This window comes from Colobus angolensis, unplaced genomic scaffold, assembly GCF_000951035.1.
Source record: "Colobus angolensis palliatus isolate OR3802 unplaced genomic scaffold, Cang.pa_1.0 Scaffold300, whole genome shotgun sequence".
Lineage (NCBI taxonomy): Eukaryota > Metazoa > Chordata > Mammalia > Primates > Cercopithecidae > Colobus > Colobus angolensis.
Window position 1 is genome coordinate 148320 of NW_012116267.1, and position 24204 is coordinate 172523.

Here is a 24204-nt window from a genome sequence, read left to right on the forward strand (position 1 = left end):
GGGTTCAAGCAATTCTCCTGCCTCAGCCTCCTGAGTAGCTGGGATTACAGCACATGCCACCACACCCAGCTAATTTTTGTATTTTTAGTAGAGACAGGTGTCGCCATGTTGGCCAGACTGGTCTCAAACTCCTGACCTTAAGTGATCCACCCACCTCAGTCTCCCAAAGTGCTGGGATTACAGGTGTGAGCCACCGCACCAGGCCCACATGGGTTTCTATACTTCTAATACTATTGCTGGATTTCATTAAAGAATAGTACATTACAAATCAAACCATCTGAAAGGCTTAGTAACTTGGCCTTCTGTGTGTGGTAGATTAGCCTGAAGTCTCCACTGGCTGACTATCCTTATTCAGCATCTGTCCTGCCTCCATTTTCTTTCTTTCTTTTTTTTTTTAAGATGGAGTCTCACTCTTGTTGCCCAAACTGGAGTGCAGTGGCGCGATCTTGGCTCACTGCAACCTCTGTCCCCTGGGTTCAAATGATTCTCCTCTCTCAGCCTCCCAAGTAGCTAGGATTACAGGCACCCGCCATCATACTTGGCTAATTTTTTGTATTTTTGGTAAAGACGGGGTTTCAACATGTTGGCCAGGCTGGTCTCGAACTCCTGACCTCAGGTGATCTACCCGCCTCAACCTCCCAAAGTACCACATTCATTTTCCATTATTCCCATTCACATACTGTAGCTAAACTGAGCAAATGTTTGTTCCCTGTACATTCTCATCGTTCCCATCCTTCAAGGCCTATTACAAAAATGATCTCCTTCCTGAAGTTTCCTGATCTATTTCTGCTCTCCCACCCACCAGACAGAACCACTCTCCCTATGAGCTTCCTTACAGGACTGGACCAGAGCTTCTATGGCACTCAACAACACCTGATAAAATTCACGTCTCACCTCTTCTGTTAAACCTTCTCTATAAGCTTGAATGGGGCAGTATTCACTAATGATTCCTGTGTACAGCTCAAAACAGCAGACTGCTCTTACACAAAACATCTGGCACATATGGCAGCAATAAGCATGAAAGAAACAGCAGGTATCCAGAGCATAAGTTTTTGTTTTTAAAGCCCTTAATATTACGCACTCCACATTATAAACTTTTTCAGTTACACGAGCTTTACCTTGGAGAAGCATCAACTAATGTTGCCAAGGCATCAATGTTCATGATCTGGGCATTATTACCCACCATACATCACTACAACACTCACGTCTTTTTGTAGGTTTTTTCATAAGTGGGATGTACCAAATCCTCATCTTCAGGTTCTTCTGGAACCTCACAATTTCTATTCAGAAAAATCACATAGGAATAACATGTCACCAGCGCCTATTCATACATTGTGAACAATACTTTCCATCTTTCCAAAAAGGGTACTACCAACTCTATGGTACCTGAACTGTGGGTCAGGGTTATTGGAGCAATACCATTTTTCAGGAAGTTGATCCATGCCATCAGGTAATTTCCGCCACTTTAAACAGGCATCACACTGAACCCATGTCTGATCAGGACGCTTCCTGTCCCAAAACAAGAACAAAATATTAACACAGAAATATGGACTTTACATACTGCATCAGATGTTCCATGTCATTTCTACCACAAGATGCCGTTATTGAATTCCTTTCCTAAAAATTATGACATTAAGTCTTTCAAAATTACGCTGGGTGCAATGGCTCATTCCTATAATCCCAGGAGTTAAAGACCAGCCTGGACAACATGGTAAAACCCTGTCTCTACAAAAAAACACAAAAATTAACTGGGCGTGGTAATGTGCACCTACTACTCAAGAGGCTGAGGTTGGAGGATTGCTTGAGCCCAGGAGGCAGAGTTTGCAATCACACTACTGTGCTCCAGCATAGTCTATAGGGTGATCAAAAAAAAAAAAAAAAAAAAAAAAACAGCAAGGCACGGTGGCTCACGCCTGTAATTTGTAATTTGGGAGGCCAAAGCAGGAGGGTTGCTTGGGCCCAAGAGTTTCGGACCAGCCTGGGCAACACAGTGAGACCCTGTCTCTACAAGATTTTTTTTAGAAATAAATTTTAAAAACAACCATTATGAGTCAGGTGTGGTGGCACACACCTTAGTCTCAGATACTCAGGAGGCTGAGGTAGGAGGACTACTTGAGCACAGGAGTATGAGGTCAGCCTGGGCAACAGAGTAAGACCCTATCTCTCAAAAAATAAAACACAACCATTTTGGTTACCTTCAAAAGATTAAAAGTCACAAGCCAACTTGAACAATGTGACTTAAATGTCTTAATAGCATTACATTTTTTTCATAATAACTTAATACTCCAAATGCCTTGCCCTGAACTTTATGTTGTTTAGTGTCTACAATGTCTGTATACATTATACTGTATTATTAGCATAATAAATCACTGAAGTCGCCCAGGCTGGAGTGCAGTGGCCGGATCTCAGCTCACTGCAAACTCCGCCTCCCGGGTTCACACCATTCTCCTGCCTCAGCCTCCAGAGTAGCTGGGACTACAGGCTCCCGCCACCTCGCCCGGCTAGTTTTTCGTATTTTTTTTAGTAGAGACGGGGTTTCACCGTGTTCACCAGGATGGTCTCGATCTCCTGACCTCGTGATCCGCCCGTCTCGGCCTCCCAAAGTGCTGGGATTACAGGCTTAAGCCACCGTTAAGTAACTTTCAATCAGACACTTTTGACCTCTATATTTCTAAATAACTAAAATTAGTATACTTCTAGTTTACAAAATGCTTTCACATTTTTCTCATTTAAAAGTCACAGCTGGGCGCGGTGGCTCACGCCTGTAATCCCAGCACCTTGGGAAGCCAAGGCGGGTGGATCACAAGGTCAGGAGATCGAGACCATCCTGGCTAACACGGTGAAACTCCGTCTCTCCTAAAAATACAAAAAATTAGCCAGGCGTGGCGGCAAGCGCTTGTAGTCCCAGCTACTCGGGAGGCTGAGGCAGGAGAATGGCGTGAACCCGGGAGGCGGAGCTTGCAGTGAGCTGAGATCCGACCACTGCACTCCAGCCCAGGCGACAGAGCGAGACTCCGTCTCAAAAAAAATAAATAAATAAAAATAAAAATAAAAATAAAAAAATTGAAAAGTACAATGGGAAGCCTATAAACTGAGCTGCATCTTTTCTTGTTTTTCATTATATATCTTGGTTATCTTTGTAATAATGTATAAATTATGAGTAATATATATAATGTATAAATTATGTATAATAATGTATAAAGAATACACAAATAAAGAACACAAAGATATTGTTCATTCATTTATAGGACTATTATCACATGATGTGTTACTAAGTGCCTGTCAGGCATATTATTTAATTCACATAATTCAAGGAGGCAAATGCTCTTAATGTTCCCATTTTATACACAAGAAAATGGAGGCTTACAAGAGGCCAAGTAATATGTTGAATGTCACTTGGCTACTTAAGTGGAATGAGAATATGAACTCAAGATGGGTTTCAGTCTCATCATCCTAATGATACACTATACCAGTGTTTTTCAAACTATTATATAATCCATTCATAGCATCTTAAAATGAAGTAACATTAACATGCATCACATATGGGTAAACATTGCTTTATGAATGCTTTGTGTACATGTATACATGTTTACATTCTATTCACTGATTTTGCAGTGTGCTAATTCATGTTGCAGAATTTATTCCTTACTATGAGTTACAGTCCTAAGTTTGTGTAACATTGTACAATCCCTCTGCTCTCTAATACCACATCTTGATATCTAAGTGAGTTGACTGATATTTTTTTAAAATGTACTTACTGTATATCTTCAACTGGCAAATTTAGAGGATATTCTGTATTTTTCTTCACTTTCATTTCATTCCAGTAATCATTCAGCTTTTCTCCTAGTGCTGTTATTGTAAGTCTTAAAAAGTAAATCATAAAATCAATTTAAGAAAAATATTCTTTTCAAACACAAATCATAAATAATCTAGTAATGAGTAAAAAAACTCCAAAACATATAGTTAATAAAGAACATTTAAGGTACAGGTGACCCTTGAACAACACAAGTTTGAACTGCACTTATATAAAATTTTCTTTCAATAAATTAGAAAATTTTTTAGAAAGTTATAAGTTTGAAAAAAACTTGCACGAACTGCATTGCCCAGAAATATCCAAAAACTTAAGAATAAGTTACATATGTCATGAATGCATAAGACATGCAAATACTAGTCTATTTTATAATTTACTACCATAAAATATACACAAAGCTATTTAAAGTTAAAATTTATCAAGACTTAAGCAGGCCGGGCGCGGTGGCTCAAGCCTGTAATCCCAGCACTTTGGGAGGCCGAGACGGGCGGATCACGAGGTCAGGAGATCGAGACCATCCTGGCTAACACGGTGAAACCCCATCTCTACTAAAAATGCAAAAAAATTAGCCAGGCGTGGCGGCAAGCGCTTGTAGTCCCAGCTACTTGGGAGGCTGAGGCAGGAGAATGGCGTGAACCCGGGAGGCAGAGCTTGCAGTGAGCCGAGATCGCGCCACTGCACTCCAGCCTGGGTGACTGAGCGAGACTCCGTCTCAAAAAAAAAAAAAAAAGACTTAAGCATATACAGACTGTAGGTGGTTTCATTTGCAGTCAGAAATGTAAACAAAGGTGCAGTCTTAAAATTATAACTGCATAAGATTAATTATAGTACATACAATACTATCATAATAATTTCATAGCCACCTCCTGTTGCTATTTTGGTGAGCTCAAGTGTTTTATTTGCTTCAAGTGCCTTATGACATGCTTATCTCCATGTAAGCATCTCCGAGAAATTTTGTATTGCAGTAAAAATCATTTAGTGAATCCTGTAAACCTTGAATAACACCACAGGACCCACACAAACTGCCACTAGTGATGCTAGTTGTTTTCCCAAGAAGCAAAGTCATAATACAAGAAAAAGTCTAAATTGCTTGATATGTAGGTTGAGCCTCCTGAATAGCTGGGGCTACAGGCACTCGCCACCTCACCTAATTTTTTTTTTTAATTTTTTTGTAGAGACAGGGTCTTACTTTTTTGCCCAGGCTGCTCTCGAATTCCTGGCCTCAAGCTATTCTTTTGTCTCAGCCTCCCAAAGTGCTAGGATTACAGGGATGAGCCACCATGCCCAGCCTGTTTGAACAGGTGTTTAATGCAGACAAAAGTAAGCTATTCTGGGAAAAAATGCCACAAAGAACACTTATTAGCAAAAAAGAGGAGCATAAACCAGGATTTAAGTCCAAGAAGGGACAGGCTAACCCTACTGCTTTGTGCAAATGTAGTCAGGTTTATGATCAGGACTGCCGTTATCTTTAAAGATGCTAACCCTCAAGCCTTGAAGAGAAAAGACAAACACCAGCTGCCAGTCTTTTGGTTGCACAAACAGAAGGCCTAGATGAGAAACCCTTTTTCTGACTGCTTCCATTGACGCTTTGTTCCTGAAGTCAGGAATTACTTGCCAGTAAAGGACTGCCTTTTACAGTTCTTTTGATATTGGACAAGGTACCCTGGCCACCCATAACCCCATGAGTTCAACACCAAAGGCATCCAAGTGGTCTACTTGTCCCGAAACACATCTCTAATTCTGCCTCTAGATCATAAGAGGGGGTAAGGGGGGTCATAAGACCTTTAAGGCTCACTACACACAGCAAGTCTATGGAAAAGGTTGTTAACGCTGTGAAAGACAACTCCGACAGAGAACACATCATGAAAGTCTAGAGTAACGACACCACTGAAGATGCTATTATTAGTACAGAAAAAGCTGTGAAAGAAATCAAGCTCAAAACAAATTCCTGCTGTCCACATGTTGTGCACGACTTCACAGCATTTACAAGACAGCCAACTGAGGAAATCGTCAGAGAGATTGTGGATATACAGGAAAAAAAAGGTAGAGGGCAAAAAGTTTCAAGATATGGATATTGCAGGAATTCAAGAGCGAACAGACACCACACCTGAGGAAATCAACTGAAGCCGACTTGATGGAGATGAGTGTTTCTGAACCAGTGTTAGACAGTGAGGAAGAACACAGAAGAAGCAGTGCCCAGACAACAAATTGACATTAGACAATCCAGCAGTTGGGTTCCAATTATTCAAGACTGCTTTTGACTTCTTTTACAACATGGACACTTCTATGATACAGGCACTGAAACTGAAGCAGACAGTGGAAGAAGGATTGGTACTGTACAGAGATATTTTTAGGAAAATAAAAATGCACTGGGCATGGTGGCTCACGCCTGTAATCCCAGCACTTTGGGATGCCGAGGCAGGCAGATCTCAAGGTCAGGAGTTCAAGACCAGCCTGGCCAATATGGGGAAACCCCATCTCTACTAAAAATACAAAAATTAGCTGGGTGTGGTGGTGCGTGCCTGTAGTACTAGCTACTCAGGAGGCTGAGGCAGAAGAATTGCTTGAACCCGGCAGGTGGAGGTTGCAGCGAGCCGAGATCTGGACAACAGAACGAGGCTCCGTCTCAAAAAAAAAAAAAAAAAAGAAAGAAAATAAAACTGTTAAAAAGTCAGACAGAAATTACAATGTATAAAAATTAAACTGAGTGTGCCTGCCTCGCCTTCCACCTCTTCCCATGCCATAGCAAAACCAATCCCCCTTCTTCCTCAGCCTACTCAACATGAAGACTACGAGGATGAAGACACATGAACCACTTCTACATAATGAAGAGTAAATGTATTTTCTCTTCCTTATGATTTTCTTTGTTTTTGGTTTTCCTTTTTTTTTTTCTTTGGAGACAGTGTCTCGCTCTATCACCCAGTCTAGGGCGCAAGGGCGTGATTTAGGCTCACTGCCGCCTCCACCTTCCAGGTTCAAGCGATTCTCCCAAGCAGCTGGGATTACAGGTGCCCACCCCCATTCCTAGATAATTTTTTTGTATTTTCAGTAGAGATGGGACCGGGAGTGGTGGCTCACACCTGTAATCCCAGCACTTTGGGAGGCCAAGGTGACCGGATCACCTAAGGTCATGAGTTAGAGACCACCCTGGCCAACATGGTAAAACTCTATCTTTACTTAAAAAAATAAATAAATAAATACAAAATTTAGCCGGGCTTGGTGGCAAGCGCCTGTAATCTCAGCTACTTGGGAGGCTGAGATAGGGAGAACTGCTTGAACCCGGGAGGCGGAGGTTGCACTGAGCCGAGATTGTGTCACTGCACTCCAGACTGGATGATAGAGTGAGACTCCATCTCAGAAAAAACTAAATAAAATAGTAGAGATGGGGTTTCACCATGTTAGCCAGTCTGGTCTTGAACTCCTGATCTCAAGTGATCTACCCGCCTCAGCCTCCCAAAGTGCTGGGACTGCGGTTCCCTGGTGGTCTAGTGGCTAGGATTCGGTGCTTTCCAAAGTGCTAGGATTACAGATGTGAGCCACCACACCGGCCTGAGCCACAGCACCTGGTCATGGTTTTCTTAATAACATTTTTTTTCATTAGCTTATTTTAAGAATACAGCATATATTTAACATATGAAATACATGTTAATAGATCATTTTCCTTTTTTTTTAAGAGACAAGGTCTTGCTCTGTCACCCTGGCTGGAAAGCAGTGGCACTATCACAGCTCACATGATCATTCTGCCTCGAGCATCCTGAGTAGCTGGGACTATAGATGGGTGCCACCATCCCCAGCTCAATCAACTATTTTTGCTATCAGTAAGGCTTCCATTCAACAGCAGGTTCTTACGGTTCTGGGGAGTTATGTGTAGATCTTTGACTGAGGAGGAGTCAGTCCCCCTAACCACCGTGCTGTTCAAGGGTCAATGGTACTTAACGTTGTAAACTATGGGTACAAGTTGAACATCCCAAATCCAAAAATCCAAATAGCTCCAAATCTGAAACTTTTTGAGTACCAACCTGATACTCAAAGGAAATACTCATCAAAGCACCTTGGATTTCATATTTTCAGATCTGTGATGTTCAACCAGTAGTTGTAATGCAAACATTCCAAAATACAAAAAATCCAAACCAAAACACTTCTGGTCCCAAAGATTTCAGATAAGGATACTCGACCTGTAACAGAGCTTTATGTCTTCCTTTTCAACACCCCCTCTTTTTTTCTGGCCTTATTACACTAGTTATTTCCTCAAGAGCATTAGTGAATAGCTGATATCCTTAACTCTTTCCCACCCTTCCAGGGAAAGCTATCAATTGTTCCCCATTAGTAATGTTGCTTGCTGTGTGTGTGTAAATACTCTGTTGTTATGCCCTTTGATTCACAGTTTTGGTAAGTGTTCCTTTTAAAAATAATCGCAAGTGCTTCCTCTCTACGTAGATGATCATAAGAGCTTTCTCTTATTTAACATCAGTATGATGACTATGCTCATTTCTTACACTAAAACCACCCATGTTGTCTTAGAACACAGCCCACCTGGTTTTAATGGTATTATTCTTTTAGCGTGTACTGGATGGTATTTACCAATATTTTAATTAAGACTTTTAATTCTATGATAAGAGATTGATGTAAATTTCCTTTCCTGTACTCTTGAGCTTATTATCAAGGTTATGTGGCTTCATAAAACCTTTGATTATTGTGAACACTGCTGCAATAAACATGAGTGCAGGTATCTCTTCGAATATACTGATTTCCTTTCTTTTGGATATTTATCCAGCCATGTGATTGCTCAATCATATGGTAATTCTATTATTAGTTTTCTTGAGGAACCTCCATCCTATTCTCCAAAGCAACTATACTAATTTACTTTCCCACTAACAGTGTACGAGGGTTCCCTTTCTCCACATCCTTGTCAGCATCCATTAACGAATATGAATAAAGAAACTATGGTACATATACACAATGGAGTATTATTCAACCACAAAAATGCTTCATTTGTAATGACATGGATGTAAATGGATATACCTGAAGGACATTCCGTTCAGTGAAGTAAGTCAGGTATAGAAAGCCAAATATCTCATGTTCTCATTCATATATGAGAGCTAAAAAATACCGACCTCAGGACATAGAGAGTAGAATGAGGGTTACCAGAGGCTGGGACAGGTAGTGAGGAGAGGGAAATAAAGAGGGTTGGCTAATGAGCATAAAAATACAGTTAATTAGAAGGAATAAGATCCAGTATTTGGTAGCACAATAGGACAACTGGGCCAGGTGCAGTGGCTCACACCTGTAATCCCAGCATTTTGGGAGGCCAAGGCAGGAGGATCATGAGGTCAAGAAATCGAGACCATTCCGATCAACATGGTAAACCCAGTCTCTACTAAAAATACAGGAAATTAGCTGGGCATGGTGGTGCGTGCCTGTAGTCTCAGCTACTCGGGAGGCTGAGGAAGGAGAATCACTTGAAACCAAGAGGCGGAGGTTGCAATGAGCTGAGAGGCCACTGCACTCCAGCCTGGTGACAGAGTGAGACTCAGTCTCAAAAAAAAAAAAAGAGGACAACTGTAGTTAACAATAACATCTTATATATATATTTCAAAGTAACTAGAAGAGTAAAATTGGAATGTTCCTAACACAAAACATGGCAACTGCTTGAAGTGATGGATATCCCAGTAACTCTGACTTGATCATTACAAAATATCACATGTATTCCATACAAATGAACTATTATGTATTGTTTTAAATAGTTTTTTTTTTGTTTGTTTGAGACGGAGTCTCGCTCTGTCGCCCAGGCTGGAGTGCAGTGGCCGGATCTCAGCTCACTGCAAGCTCCGTCTCCCGGGTTCACGCCATTCTCCTGCCTCAGCCTCCCGAGTAGCTGGGACTACAGGCGCCCGCCATCTCGCCCGGCTAGGTTTTTTTTTTTTTTGTATTTTAGTAGAGACGGGGTTTCACTGTGTTAGCCAGGATGGTCTCGATCTCCTGACCTTGTGATCCGCCTGTCTCGGCCTCCCAAAGTGCTGGGATTACAGGCTTGAGCCACCGCGCCCGGCCAGTTTTTTTTTTTTTTTTTTAAATAAAAAGACTGATGCCACTTCTTCCTTAAATGTTTGAATTTAACATGTGGGACGTTTTCTAAAAACTGATTCAATTTCAAAGGAATGTGTCCACGTTATCTAAAATGAAGAAAATGTATTTGCGCTATCTGCTTAATGTTTCATGTCTGGAGGCTCTGTAGTAATTTCTTCTTTTTCATTTCTAATATTGATGATTTGTATCTTCTACTCTTTTTCCTTAATCAGTCTTGCCAAATGCTTATAGACTTTATTAGTCCTACCAAAGAACAACTTTTTGGATTTTTTTTTTTTTTAGGCAGGGTGTCTTCTGTCACCCAGGCGGGAATGCAGTGACACAATCACAGCTCACTGCAGCCTCAATCTCCCGAGCTCAAGTGATCCTCCCACCTCATTTTTTTATTTTCTGTAGAGATAAGCTCTCACTATGTTGCCCAGGCTGGTCTCAAACTCCTCAGCTCAAGCGATCCTCCTGCACTGGCCTACTAAAGTGCTGGGATTACAGATGTGAGTCACCGTACCTGGCCTTTCTTTTCCTAAGATGGGATCTCACTCTGTCATCCGGGTTGGAGTACAGTGGCGCCATCTCAGCTCACTGCACACTTCACCTCCCCAGGCTCAAACGATCCTCCCACCTCAGCCTCCTGAGTAGCTGGGACCATAGGCACATGCCACCACACCTGGCTAATTTTTTGGTAGAGGCAGGGTTTTGCCATGTTGCCCATGCTGGTCTCAAACTTCTGAGCTCAAGCAATTTGCCCACCTTTGGACCCCCTTAGTGCTAGGATTACAGGCATGAGCCACCACACACCCGGCTGACTTTTTTTATTGAGTCAGTTACCAATTTATTATCTCTAGGCTCCAAATCTAGCCCAAGTTCTGGTACTCTGTTACTATTTTGCTAGGGCCCAGTGACCTCCCAGAGGAGCTTCAGCTGTGCCCACCAGGCCATGCTCTGCCCACCAGCAGTCTTCTGCTAGCTCCAACAACATAAGGCACCCTCTACAGACCAGCTCCAGCCTTGATCCACACACCCTATGTCAACCAGAGACCATGTCAATAGGCCAGCATTGGCCAGGCCCTCTATTTACCTATTTAAATTATTGACTTCTTTTTCAAGTTTATTTTCAAAACACTTGCATAACTTCTCTTAAGCTAAATGTTTTGCCACCTTGTGGATTTTTAATTTTAATTACAAAATTATAATTACATAATCAAACTTTAAGAAAATGGGTAGGTAAGGGACTTACATAGAAAACTAATATAACCATCTTCCATTCTAGGAATTGTAACCTACACCATCACAAGTAGTATATGCATATTCAAACCTTTCTTTACTATAAGGTATTTCTGAGATTCACAGAAAATAGAGTAGCTCCTGCTTTCTTGGTAATCCATTTCCTAGGAACCTCAGTCAATAATTTAAATAGGTAACATACCTGTACTCATTAGTATAGTCGAAATCTTGTTTATTATGAGTTGGCTTAAGGAAATTACACTCTATAATTCCAACCACTCCAACACCCATGTTGTTTGCCTGAAAAAATAAAATGAAATCAGCATTTTAAGCATAAGACATGATGTTCAAAGTAATTACCCTTAAAGAATTATAGTTTGAGTATTTTCCTATATTTTATCTTGCATGATTCTCATCACATTTATGTATTTTTATTTTTATTTCTATTTTTATTTTTTGAGACAGAGTCTCATTGGGCCACCCAGGCTGGAGTGCAGTGGCATGATCTTGGGTCACTAAAAAAGCCAAGCGGCCTCCCAAGCTCGGCTGACTCACGTTGCCTTAGCCTCCCGAGTAGCTGGAAGCACAGGCACGCACCACCAAACCCAGGTAATTTTTCTATTTTTTGTAGAGACAGGGTTTCACCATGGCTAGTCTCAAACTCCTGACCTCAAGCAATCCACCAGCCTCGGCCTCCCAACGTGCTGGCATTACAGGAATGAGCCACCGTGCCCAGCCAACTCTCATCAAATGTAGACTGAAAAAAACACTAGTAGCTGATTTATTTTCCTGGGAGTTAATTTCTAAATACACTAGAGCCTTCCACAAAAACCCTTTGATTGTTGACAAGTATCCATTTAGAAAAGTATTATCATCCCCAATTTTATACAAGAGAAAAAAAGGACTACCTGCTGGGCATGATGGTTCACGCCTGTAATCCCAGCACTTTGGGAGGCCGAGGTGGGTGGATCACCTGAGGTCAGGAGTTCGAGAACAACCTGGCCAACATGGTGAAATCCCATCTCTACTAAAAATACAAAAAATTAGCCAGGCGTGGTGGTGCGCACCTGTAATCCCAGCTACTCAGGAGGCTGAGGCAGGAGAATTGCTTCAACCCGGGAGGTGGAGGTTGCAGTGAGCCGAGATCGTGCCACTGCACTCCAGCCTGGGCAACAAGAGCAAAACTCCATCTCTCAAAAAGCAAAAAAAGAAAAGAGAACTACTTTCACTAGGGTACAATTTCTTAGAGAACAGAAACCACAAATAATTCATCTTGATCTTGCAGTGACTAGCTAAGACTCTGAAAGGCAATATTCCGTAAGTTTGTGAGATAAAAGTTCAAAGTTAGGTATCCAGTTGCTAATGATGAAATAAAAACCTAGGTTGGTTAAATTAGTTATTTTTTAAAATCTGCTAGCTAAAATGTTGAACTCAAAGTATACGAGTCATCTTCTGATTATCTACATGTGACTAACCAGTGTATTTTGTTCATGAGTGTCGCTATACTTCCTAGCCTATGAAGAAAAAAGTAAAATAATGTGTAACTCACGAAATGAACATTTTTATAAACACAACTATAAGCCAAACCATACAACTAATCCTAATTCTGCTCTATTAAAAACCATCAGGTTCACCATTTCAGACTATTCGTAAACTACAGTAATAACAAGATCCTTCTATCTGTGGTTCTTATCCATCTTCCTTCCAGCCTTATCCTGTCTCTCTCATTCCTCTGTTCTCCCCTTAAAATATGGTCCAGCCACAGCAAATTACTCCCTTTATGATGTCATACTCTCAGATGCCTCTTTCTCTGCCTTTGCACGTGCTGTCTCTCCCTGGAAAGCCCTTCCACACTTTGCAGCACAGTGAAGTCAACTGAGACTCATCTCAATCAACACTTTCTCTAAGAAGCCTTTTCTGATGCTTCCAACGATGTTCCACAGTCCCCTCACAAAACTGAGCTTTGAGGGCATGCTCTGTATTTTATCAACTTTTTATGCTGAGCACCCAGCACAGCAAATCACGATGGGTATCTGATACTTATTTAATGCTTACTGAATCCACAGAATGCAAATACTAGGCCCAGTCCATCATCTGGTAAAGACAAACTTTGTAATACACACAGTGCAAATTTAACTCGGTTGGGAAAATGGGCTATGTATCTTGGTTAAGTCAGATTCATAAGTGATAAAACAAAAAAAATTACATTCTGTGGTAGATATAAAGTTTATTTACTTCTGCAAATATGCTATATTTGGGCTCACGCCATATAAAGTAGGTGAAGCAGAGTCAGAACCCCTGTTAAGTGATATTCAAGGTGAATCCACATTGTTATACCGTGTAGAGCTCACATCATTCTACAAAAAACTCAGAATAAAGTAAGATAAAGAATTATCACCAAAATCTTAAAAATATGCACTGGATCCATATCCAAACGCAGTTAAATGATGTGTTTCTGTCTGAGATCCATGCTGTTATGTCTTAGACAAGCTGCTTCATCTATTTATTATTGGCCCCAATTTGTTTTATTTTTTCTTTTTTTTTTTTATTTAAGAGACAGGGTCTCACTCTGTTGCCCAGGCTGGAGTACAGGGGCAAAATCATAGCTCAGTGCAGCCTCAAACTCCAGGGCTCAAGCACTCTCCCACCTCAGCCTCCCAAATAACCGGGACTACAAGGACATAGAACCACACATGGCTAATTTGTTTTTGTTGTTTTGTAGAGACAGTGTTTTTTTTTGTGCATTTGTTTGTGATAGGGTCTCACCCTGTTGCCTAGACTGAAAAGCAGAGGCACAATTTTGACTCACTACAGCCTCAACTTCTTGGGCTCAAGCAATCCTCCCACCTCAGCCTCCTGAGTAGCTGGGACCCACCAGGCCCAGCTAATTTTTGTATTTTTTTGTACAGACAGGGTTTTGCCCCATTGCCCAGGCTGGTCTTGAACTCCTGGGCTCAAGCAATCCCCTGGCCTTGATTTCTCAAATGCGCTAGGATTACAGGTGTGAGGCACTATACTCAGCTGAGATAGAGACTTGGTATGTTGCCCAAACTGGTCTTGAAATACTGACCTCAAGCAATCCTCCTACCTCAGCCACACGAAGTGCTAGGATTACAGGAAAGAGTCACTGTGTCTGGTCCTCAACTTTCTTATGCATAAAATAGGGATAAAAGAAATATTCTGTCCCCACCTCAGGGCTGTTCAGTATCAAATACGAAATTAATATAATAGGCCAGGCACATGGGCTCAGGCCTGTAATCTGAGCACACTGAAAGGCCGAGGTGAGTGGATCACTTGAGGTCAGGAGTTTGAGGCCAGCCTGGTCAACATGGTAAAACTCTGTCTCTACTAAAAACACAAAATTTGGCCAGGAGTGGTGGCACACGCTGGTAGTCCCAGCTACTTGGGAGGCTGAGGCCCGAGAATAGCTTGAACCAGGGAGGCAGAGGTTGCAGTGAGCTGACATCACACCACTGCACTCCAGCCTGGGTGACAGAGTAAGACTCCATCTCAAAAAACAAATAAATAAATAAACAAAAGAAATTAAGGTGCTGGCATGAACCTGTAGTCAAAGCTACTCAGGAGGCTAAGGTGCAAGGATCACTTGAACTTGGGAGTCGGAGGTTGCAGTGAGCCAAAATTGTGCCACTGCAGTCCAGCCAGGCACAGTGTCTCTCAAAAAATAAAAATAAAGCCGGGCGTGGGGGCTCACACCTGTAATCTCAGCACTTTAGGAGGCTGAGGTGGGTGGATCACCTCAAGTCAGGAGTTTGGGACAAGCCTGGTCAACATGGTGAAATCTCGTCTCTACTAAAAATATAAAACAATTGGCTGAGTGCAGTGGCTCACACTTGTAATCCCAGAACTTTGGTAGGCCAAGATGGGCTGATCACCAGGTCAGGAGATCAAGACCATGTTGGCTGACATAGTGAAACCCTGTCTCTACTAAAAATACAAAAATTAGCCAGGTATGGCGGCACCTGCCTGTAGTCCCAGCTACTTGGAAGGCTGAGGCAGGAGAATTCCTTGAACCTGGAAGACAGAGGCTGCAGTGAGTCGAGATCTCACCACTGCACTCCAGCCTGGGCGACAGAGTGAGACTCTGTCTAAAAGAAAAAACAAAACAAAACAAAACAAAAAACAGGCATGGTGGCATGCGCCTGTAGTCCCAGCTACTTGGGAGGCTGAGGCAGCAGAATCGCTTTAACCCAGAAAGTGAACGTGGCAGTGAGTTGAGCCAAGATTGTGCCACCGCACTGAAGCCTGGGCAAGAATGGCAAGAGTGAGACCCTGTCTCAAAAAAAAAAAAAAAAAAAAAGAAAGTTCAAATACCATACTGTTATTTTTTTACAAATTTACATTAAAAAGCCATAGGCAAAAAGGTACAATAATTTAACATTTGACCCAAGAGTGTATATTATCCTAACTTTTGTGGAAAATAAACATTTTCTTTTCAAATAAAAAAAAAGCTTACCCTTAACTGACATCCAACTTTTTCATAAGCTTTGATGAGTCTATTTCTGTGATACATCATTATCCCATAATGATCTTTATTTCTGCAGTTGAATCCAAAGGTAATTCTCACTGTTTTAGACTTAGGATATTAAGGTAAATTTTGAACACAACACCTCACTCAGTTCAAATCATCCTTTCTATTTCATTATTTAGTAAGTCCAAAAGCACAAAAGGAGGGCAAAGCTAGAGCAGACTAGAATCCCTATCAGCATATAAGGCAAAAGGGGCAAAAGAGAATACACCTGACTAACATATCTCTATAAGGAATCATAAAAAGAAAAAGGATACTAAAAATTTGGGTCGATAAACATCACGTTCGATGTAGGCAAGACTCTTCGAAACCAGCTGTGTCTTCACTTTCTGTCCACGTAGGATGATCTGCATTCTTGGCTTTAGATATAATATACTGCAATAAGCCTGGAAAATAACATAACAAGAAGTTAGTATCTACAGATTTGCTCACCATTACTTAGACACAGATTTACACAGAAGCTCTCCTATTAACTTGATAAAAGACCAATCGACTCTTCAATAAAATAGGCTATAAGACTGTATGTTATTCTGATTTGGTTGTTTTTCATTAAAAATAAGCTCAATATATCGCAGCCAGTAAAAATGACTTGCAGAATACAATCAACTGATCTACACAGACACTGATACAGTTAATATTACTGAGTGAAAAAGATTACAAAACAGCACATAGGGTATGACATTTTAATTTTAAAAAATGTATATATGTACAAAAAAGTACATTTTCTGATTTTTCTGTCAAGTACGGAGGTGGAGGCTGCAGTGAGCCGAGATCACACCACTGCACTCCAGTGTGGGCGACAGAGGGAGACCCACACCTCAAAAAAAAAAAAAGATTCAACACGGAACTAAAACTTAAACATTTCTCTTACTTTTCCTGACTCTTGATTTCAAAAGAAGTGGTGCTTTGTGTCATTTTAAAAACACTGTATTTTGTAGTGTACTAAAACCATACCATCTTCTCTGGCTGCCTCTGAACTTGTTTTGTACTTGAGTAAGACTTTTTCAACACTAGGAACACATTAGGATACATCAAGGAATAGTAAATATCTGCTATTTACTATTTTAGTAAATACTAAAATTACTATTTACTATTACTAATACTGTAATTGCTAAGACCTTAGTGAAAATTACATGGAAAATCTGCAAATGTCAAATACATCCACAACTTGGGATTAGAGAATTATATTAACACAAGAAATAAAGCAAAAAGTGGCCAGGCTAGGTGGCTCAGGCCTGTAATCCCAGAACTTTGGGAGGCCGAGGCAGGCGGATAACAAGATCAGGAGTTCAAGACAAGCCTGGCTAACATAGTGAAACCCCACCTCGACTAAAAATACAAAAATCGGCCAGGCAGGGTGGCGCATGCTTGTAGTCCTGGCTACACAGGGAGCTGTGCCAGAAGAATCGCTTGAACCCAGGAGCCGGAGGCCATGGTGAGCCAAGATAACGCCATTGCACTCCAGCCTGGGCAACAGAGTGAGACTCTGTCTCCAAAAAAAGAAAGAAATCAAGCACAAAGTTAGTATCACATGTCTTATCAAAACTACTAAAAAACTTTAGGGTGCAGTGGTTCATGTCTGTAATCCCAACACTTAGTGAGGCCGAGGCAGGCAGATCACCTGAGGTCGGGAGTTCGAGACCAGCCTGGCCAACATGGTGAAACCTCGTCTCAACTAAAAATACAAAATCAGCTGGGCATGGTGGCGCATGCTTGTAATACCAGCTACTAGGGAGGCTGAGGCAGGAGAATCACTTGAAGCTGGGAGGCAGAGGTTGTGGTAAGCCAAGATAATGCCATTGCACTCCACCCCGGGCAACAAGAACAAAACTCTGTCTCAAACAAACAAAAAACCTTGATATTAATTTATCGATATTGTTATATCAAGATATTAATTTCTGCAATCTTTTTTTTTTGAGACGGAGTTTTCACTCTTGTTGCCCAGGCTGGAATGCAATGTCTTGGCTCACCACAACCTCTGCCTCCTAGGTTCAAGGCATTCTCCTGCCTCAGCCTCCCGAGCAGCTGGGATTACAGGCTCCTGCCACCATGCCCAGCTAATTTTTCTATTTTTAGTAGAGACAGGGTTTCACCATGTTGGCCAGGCTGGTCTCCAACTCCTGACCTCAGGTGATCCACCCGTTTCTGCCTCCCAAAGTGCTGCGATTACAGGTGTGACCCACTGTGCCAAGCCAATTTCTTCAATCTTAAACAGACACTCATTTTGACCAGGCGCGGTAGCTCATACCTGTAATCCCAGCACTTTGGGAGACTGAAGCAGGTGGATCGCTTGAGACCAGGAGTTTGAGACCAGCCTGGACAACATGGTGAAACATTGTCTCTACCAAAAATACAAAAAAATAGCCGGGTGTGGTGGCACACGCTTGTAGTCCCAGCTACTCGGGAGGCTGAGGTGGAAGGACTGCTTGGGGCCAGGAGGCAGAGGCTACAATAAGCCAAGATCGCACTGCTGCCCTCCAGCCTGGCTAAGAGAGTAACACCCAAAGACCTAATCTCCAAAAAGAAAAACAAAAAACAAAAACCTCATTTCTAAAGGGAAAATCCTAGAGGCATTTATCACAAAATTATATTAATGTACCTTATCTATCTATAGTCTATAATTTATTGCTTCAGGAGGACAATTAAGGTATGTATTCTAGAATATGTTAAATTTTTGTGTGTGTGTGATGGAGTCTCACTCTGTCACCCAGGCTGGAGTGCAGTGGCGTAATCTCGGCTCACTGCAACCTCCGACCCCTCTTGCCCCACCTCCAGGTTCAAGCGATTCTCCTGCCTCAGTCTCCTGCGTAGCTGGGATTACAAGTGTCTGCCACTGCGCCCGCTTAATTTTTGTATTTTTAGTAGAGACGGGGTTTCAGAATCTTGACCAGGCTGGTCTTGAACTCCTGACCTTGTGATCCACCCATCTTGGCCTCCCAAAGTGGTGGGATTACAGGTGTGAACCACCGCGCACGGGCAAATATGTTAAATTTAATAAGACTTTGAATTTGTTGCCTGTTGAATTAATTAGTCTGGCCACCATACACTGATTAATATAATAAAAATATACTGATTCTAATATGATAACAATGCTAGCATATAGTAAAAACTATAAGCATTGTTAGGCCTGACGACTTTACAATTTAAAAAGGGTTTCTAAGCAAATCAATCAACCAGTGTGCTAATGAAAAGTTTAAGCTGGTTCATGTCTGAGACACTTTTATTCAGAGAGCACTGGCAGCCTTTATATCACAAGCAGGTAACATGAGCTCTCCTAATACTACTATGATTCAATGATTTTCTCACTTCTACAAAGAGAGTTGAATACATACCCTCAGGGAATAGTCACTCTCAGGGGCAATCTGGTCCATCCTTTCCTGCTTCTTATATCCCTTCTTCCCTGTTATCTCATCTAAATCCTCAGGAATTCTGATATCATATTTATCCTTTTCAAAATCGAACTCCGTTGCATTTTTGTAGCTGCAAAAATAATTTTTAGAAAGAACCAAAAATTAACTTCACAGTAAGATAAGAAAGCAAACACTGTAAGCCATTAAAAAGGAAAGCAAATAAATAAACCTACACATGGTGCATGTCAGTGGGGGATTGGGGGTGCAAAGGCAAGAGAAAAAGAAAGAAAACGGATCCTGGAATACGTGGAGAAACTGTATCACTCGTACATTGCTAGTAGGAAAACATTCAGTACAACAGTCTGGCATTTCTTAGAAAATAAAACTGAAGTACTATATGATACAGCAATTACATGCCGGATATTTATTTCAGAAAAATGAAGACTATATTCCCACAAAACCATGTACACAAATGTTTACAGCTTTATTTGTAATATCCCAAAACTATAAACCCAGATGTCTTGAATAGGTAAACACACTGGGTTCCACACATACAATGAAATACTACTCAACAAGAAAAAGGTGCAAACTGGCTGGGTGCAGTGGCTCACACCTGTAATCCTAGCACTTTGGGAGGCTGAGGCGTGTGGATCACCTGAGGTCAGAAGTTCAAGACCAGCCTGGCCAATATGGCAAAACCCTGTCTCTACTAAAAATACAAAAATCAGCTGGGCATGATGGCGGGTGCCTATAATCCCAGCTACTCGAGAGGCTGAGGCAGCACAATCACTTGAACCCAGCGGGTGGAGGTTGCAGTGAGCCGAGATGGTGCTACTTCACTCCACTCTGGGGGAAGAGCAAAACTCCATCTCAAAAAAAAGAAAGAAAAGAAAAAGGTGTCTATACATACAAGAACCTGGAAAACACCAGAAAGTTATGCTAAGTGAAAAAAGTCAATCCCAAAAGGTTTCCATGTTGTTTATGTAATATTCTTAAAATGGCAAAATTATAGAAATAGAGAACAGATTAGAGGTTGTCAGGGATTAAGCAGGGAGTAGGGTTATGAGGGAAGTGGGTATGGCTACAAAAGGGCAACATGAGGGATTCCTGTGATGACTAAAGTGTCCTGCATCCTGACTGTATCAATGTCAAAATCCTGTCTATATCAATAGCACTACTGTACTACAGTTTTGTTAGATGTTACCACCAGGGGAAACTGGATAAAGAGTACATGAGATCTCTGTATTACTTCCTACAACTACACATGAATCTACAATTATCTCAGAAAGTATAACTGAAAAAATCCTCCAGGAGAAGGAGGGGTAGGGAAGTGAAAGCATGAAAAATGAATTCAGGTATCAGAATAGCACAAGTTTTTTCAGTTCTTTAGTCTTATCACTACCTGTGCTTTATTCCTGTGATTCAGTATGTTTTAGATCTTTCAATATTACACATTAGTCTTAAATTTTAAAATTTATTTGTGAAGGATTTTATCCTCACCAAGATAAAGGATTATAAATTTTAGCAACACAAAAATCTCACCTATATTACTTTTCTCATCAGGTGCTACATCACTTTTAGCTTTAAGTAATGGACACAATGAAGAAAGATTTATCCTCCTAAATTTGTCTTCTCATTGCTTTTTTTCTCTTTTCTTTTTTTGAGAAGACGGGGTGGAATAAATGAGAGAGAATGGAGTGCTAACGGAGACTGAATGGCAGGGATAGAAAATTTTATTTTTTTTGGCTGGGTGCAGTGGCTTATGCCTGTGATCCCAGCATTTTGGGAGGCCGAGGCAGGTGGATCACCTGAGGTCAGGAGTTCTAGATCAGCCTGGCCAACATAGAGAAACCCCGTCTCAACTAAAAATACAAAAATTAGCCAGATGTGGTGGCAGGCGCCTGTAATCCCAGCTGCTTGGGGGGCTGAGGCAGGAAAATCGCTTAAACCTGGGAGGCAGACGATGCAGTGAGCTGAGATCGCGCGCCATCGCACTCCAGCCTGGGGGACAAGGGCGAGACTTCATCTCAAAAAAAAAAAAAAGAAAGAAAGAAAAGAAATTTTTTTTTTAACAATATGAAAATATCGCCGGGCGCGGTGGCTCAAGCCTGTAATCCCAGCACTTTGGGAGGCCGAGACGGGCGGATCACGAGGTCAGGAGATCGAGACCATCCTGGCTAACACTGTGAAACCCCGTCTCTACTAAAAAATACAAAAAACTAGCCGGGCGAGGTGGCGGGCACCTGTAGTCCCAGCTACTCGGGAGTCTGAGGCAGGAGAATGGCGTAAACCCGGGAGGCGGAGGTTGCAGTGAGCTGAGATCTGGCCACTGCACTCCAGCCCGGGCGACAGAGCAAGACTCCGTCTCAAAAAACAAACAAACAAACAAACAAAAAAAAAAAAACAATATGAAAATATCCTGGGCAAAGACAAATCAGTAACTACACCAAAAAATGAGTACCTTTCCGTGTATTTCTACTGTGTGTAACGAGAGATGAATGTAGGGACTCCACCCTGCACAAGCACTGTACTCCCAAATGGTCAACACCTATGTCCATATTTACCTTCTAAGATTCCAAATGATGATCCTTGTCCCCTTCTTGCCCATAATAGCATCAAGTTCTGCCAGTAACTTCTGTTCCGTAGAAAACAGAGAATGTTCCAGAATTGCAGCAAGGCTGGCTTTTGATTCTGCTAAATTAATCATCTGTCGTATATCGTAAGTTAAAGACTCAGATTGCCAACATATTTTTCATAATTACAATATGAAAACCAACTCTGTAAACTTAAATAACAGAAAAACTATTTATACATAATTTTCCAAGGTTTTTTATTTTTTATTTTTTTTTGAGATAGGGTCTCACTATTGCTCAGGCTAGAGTGCAGTAACATGATCAGGGCTAACTGCAGCCTAGCTGGGACCACAGGCACCCACCACCATGACCGAGTAATTTTTAAATTTTTGGTAGAGACAGGATCTCCCTATGTTGCTTGAGCTGGTCTCTAAATTCTGGACTCAAGCAATCCTTCTGTGTTGGCCTCCCAAAATGATGGAATTTCAGGCATCAGCCACCAAGCTCAGCCTGTTTTCTAAGTTTTACCATGGTGGTTTGATTTCAAACAAACATCAAGAAGAATAAAAAATGAGCAGGTTATTATTCCTAACTAACTTAATACTTTCCAATATTTCAATGTGTTCATACAAAACGCATTTTCCTAAAGTTATCCTGCCTTTCGTGGTCATTAGTCAAATTTTCAAGCCAGACCATAAAGTCTTACTAGTCTACAATAACCTTGAACTAAACAGAAGAGGTATAGGAAGTTTAACATAAAATATTGAGTATTTCCATAGTAGGAGTCCAATAGAGAAGAGAAAGGAACAAACCCTTAGCCTCAGGTGTATGGTAAATGCAGAGGACAGAGGTAAGAAATGGAATAGGTATTATTCAAAGGAAATAATTTGGAAGAAGGCAAAAATATGGAATGTTTCCGAATTATTTCTTCAGTTTCTCCACAGCTTTTGCACAACCAAAAGGATATGGTGCTTGTTGAATGCCACTATCGGAACAACAACATGCTCCGCTTTTATGACTTCCAAGTAGGTCTGAGACAAAAGGCCCACGCTCATGCTTTCTCCATTTTTGGTAAAAACAATTGCGTCTTTACCCAGACGCATAGAACCTGACTTGAAGCCATTCCCATATAATCCAACTGGCACATGACCATTCATGGTGACTTTGTCACTGAAGCCAAAGCTAAGAAGAAAAGAAAGATTTTAAAAAATAAATACCTATAATCAAAAATAAATAAATACCTATAATTTTTTTTAATTCATTAATTGTAATACCAAGTAAAAAGCCTGGGTTCAAATGCTGGCCTCACCCTTCCTAGCTGTATAATCTTGGGCAGATTACTTTTTTGTTGTTGTTGATTTTTTATGTATTGGGCAGATTACTTTTAATGTATCTTGACATGTTTTCCCAGCTCTGAAATGAAGGAAACCAAATCTACGTAACAGGGGAGAGAAAGGATCACAAGTACTAACATGGAAACTCACTGCTGGCACACCCTGACTAAATAGCTGAGCATAACCCATGCTCCTGGGACTGTGAGACTTCACCCCATGAATCTCTTCCTCTAAAAGTTACTCCCAACAATGTGCTAAGTTTTATTATAAATACTGGTTAAACCTAATTTACACTAAAGTTATCAGTAATTGATATAAATATATTACAACTCTAAAGGAATGGTGGACTTTTAGGGAGTTGGAGGTAGGGTGGAGTAGGTGATAAGAATGGTGAGGACTGACTAATCATCTACCAGGAGTAGAAAATCATGGGAAGATTCTTAGAGAACAGCTCACACTGTACATACAGCATTTCATTTCAAAAAACAAAAACCAAGAATAGTCAGTATGGCATGGGAAACCCTTTAGGCAAAAGCAATCATTTTAAGAAGCGTGGCACATTTTTACCTACCTTAGCATTTTATGTAATTTATCAGAAGTCATACCATTCCCATTGTCAGTGAATGTCAAGCATATATGGTCATTTATTACTGTTTTGTCAATCCATATTTGTTTAGCGTTCACATCAGGATCGTAAGCATTATCTGGGAAACACAAGTTTGAAGAAATTCTGATTTTCCACTTTAAAAAAGAGCAATTAGTTCAGAACAATCCTATAAGAAGCAATAGAAGACTATGTTTTAAGACAACTTTAAAAGCTGCAATTTTTAGCAACTCCTAAGATTTAAGAACATGAAAATAAACTGCATCCTGGTATATATTAATTGACTATTACAGAATTAATACCTTCCATGTTAAAGAGACAGCACAGACTGGTACCCAGCACACCAAAAAAGTACAAAGGAAGAAAAACCACTACACTGCAGAGATGATTAAAAGACAGACTAAGGCTGTGTGCGGTGGCTTACACCTATAATATGAGCACTTTCGGAGGCTGAGGCGGGTAGATCACCTGAAGGTAGTTCGAGACCAGCCTGGCCAACATGGTGAAACCCCATCTCTACTAAAAATACAAAAATCCGCCAGGCATGGTGGCGCGTGCCTGTAGTCCCAGCTAATACAGAGGCTGAGACAGGAGAATTGCTCAAGCCTGGGAGGCAGAGGTTGCAGTGAGCAGAGATCGTGCCACTGCACTCTAGCCTGGGCAACACAGCAAGACTCT

At 41.2% G+C, this 24204-nt stretch overlaps 1 protein-coding gene across 1 annotated transcript in view; it reads right to left on the bottom strand.

Moving 5' to 3' along the window:
- MORC3 (MORC family CW-type zinc finger 3) overlaps positions 1-24204 on the bottom strand; it is a 56120-nt gene that overhangs the window by 16162 nt on the left and 15754 nt on the right. The window contains exons 2-11 of the mRNA XM_011950018.1: positions 23494-23626; positions 22556-22770; positions 21580-21727; positions 18998-19145; positions 15923-16051; positions 15594-15713; positions 11322-11419; positions 3759-3863; positions 1387-1509; positions 1206-1280 (exon numbers count right to left, since the gene is read on the bottom strand). Coding sequence (XP_011805408.1) covers positions 1206-1280; positions 1387-1509; positions 3759-3863; positions 11322-11419; positions 15594-15713; positions 15923-16051; positions 18998-19145; positions 21580-21727; positions 22556-22770; positions 23494-23525 — 1193 coding nt within the window. The 5' untranslated portion in view covers positions 23526-23626. The remainder of the gene's footprint in view (positions 1-1205; positions 1281-1386; positions 1510-3758; positions 3864-11321; positions 11420-15593; positions 15714-15922; positions 16052-18997; positions 19146-21579; positions 21728-22555; positions 22771-23493; positions 23627-24204) is intronic.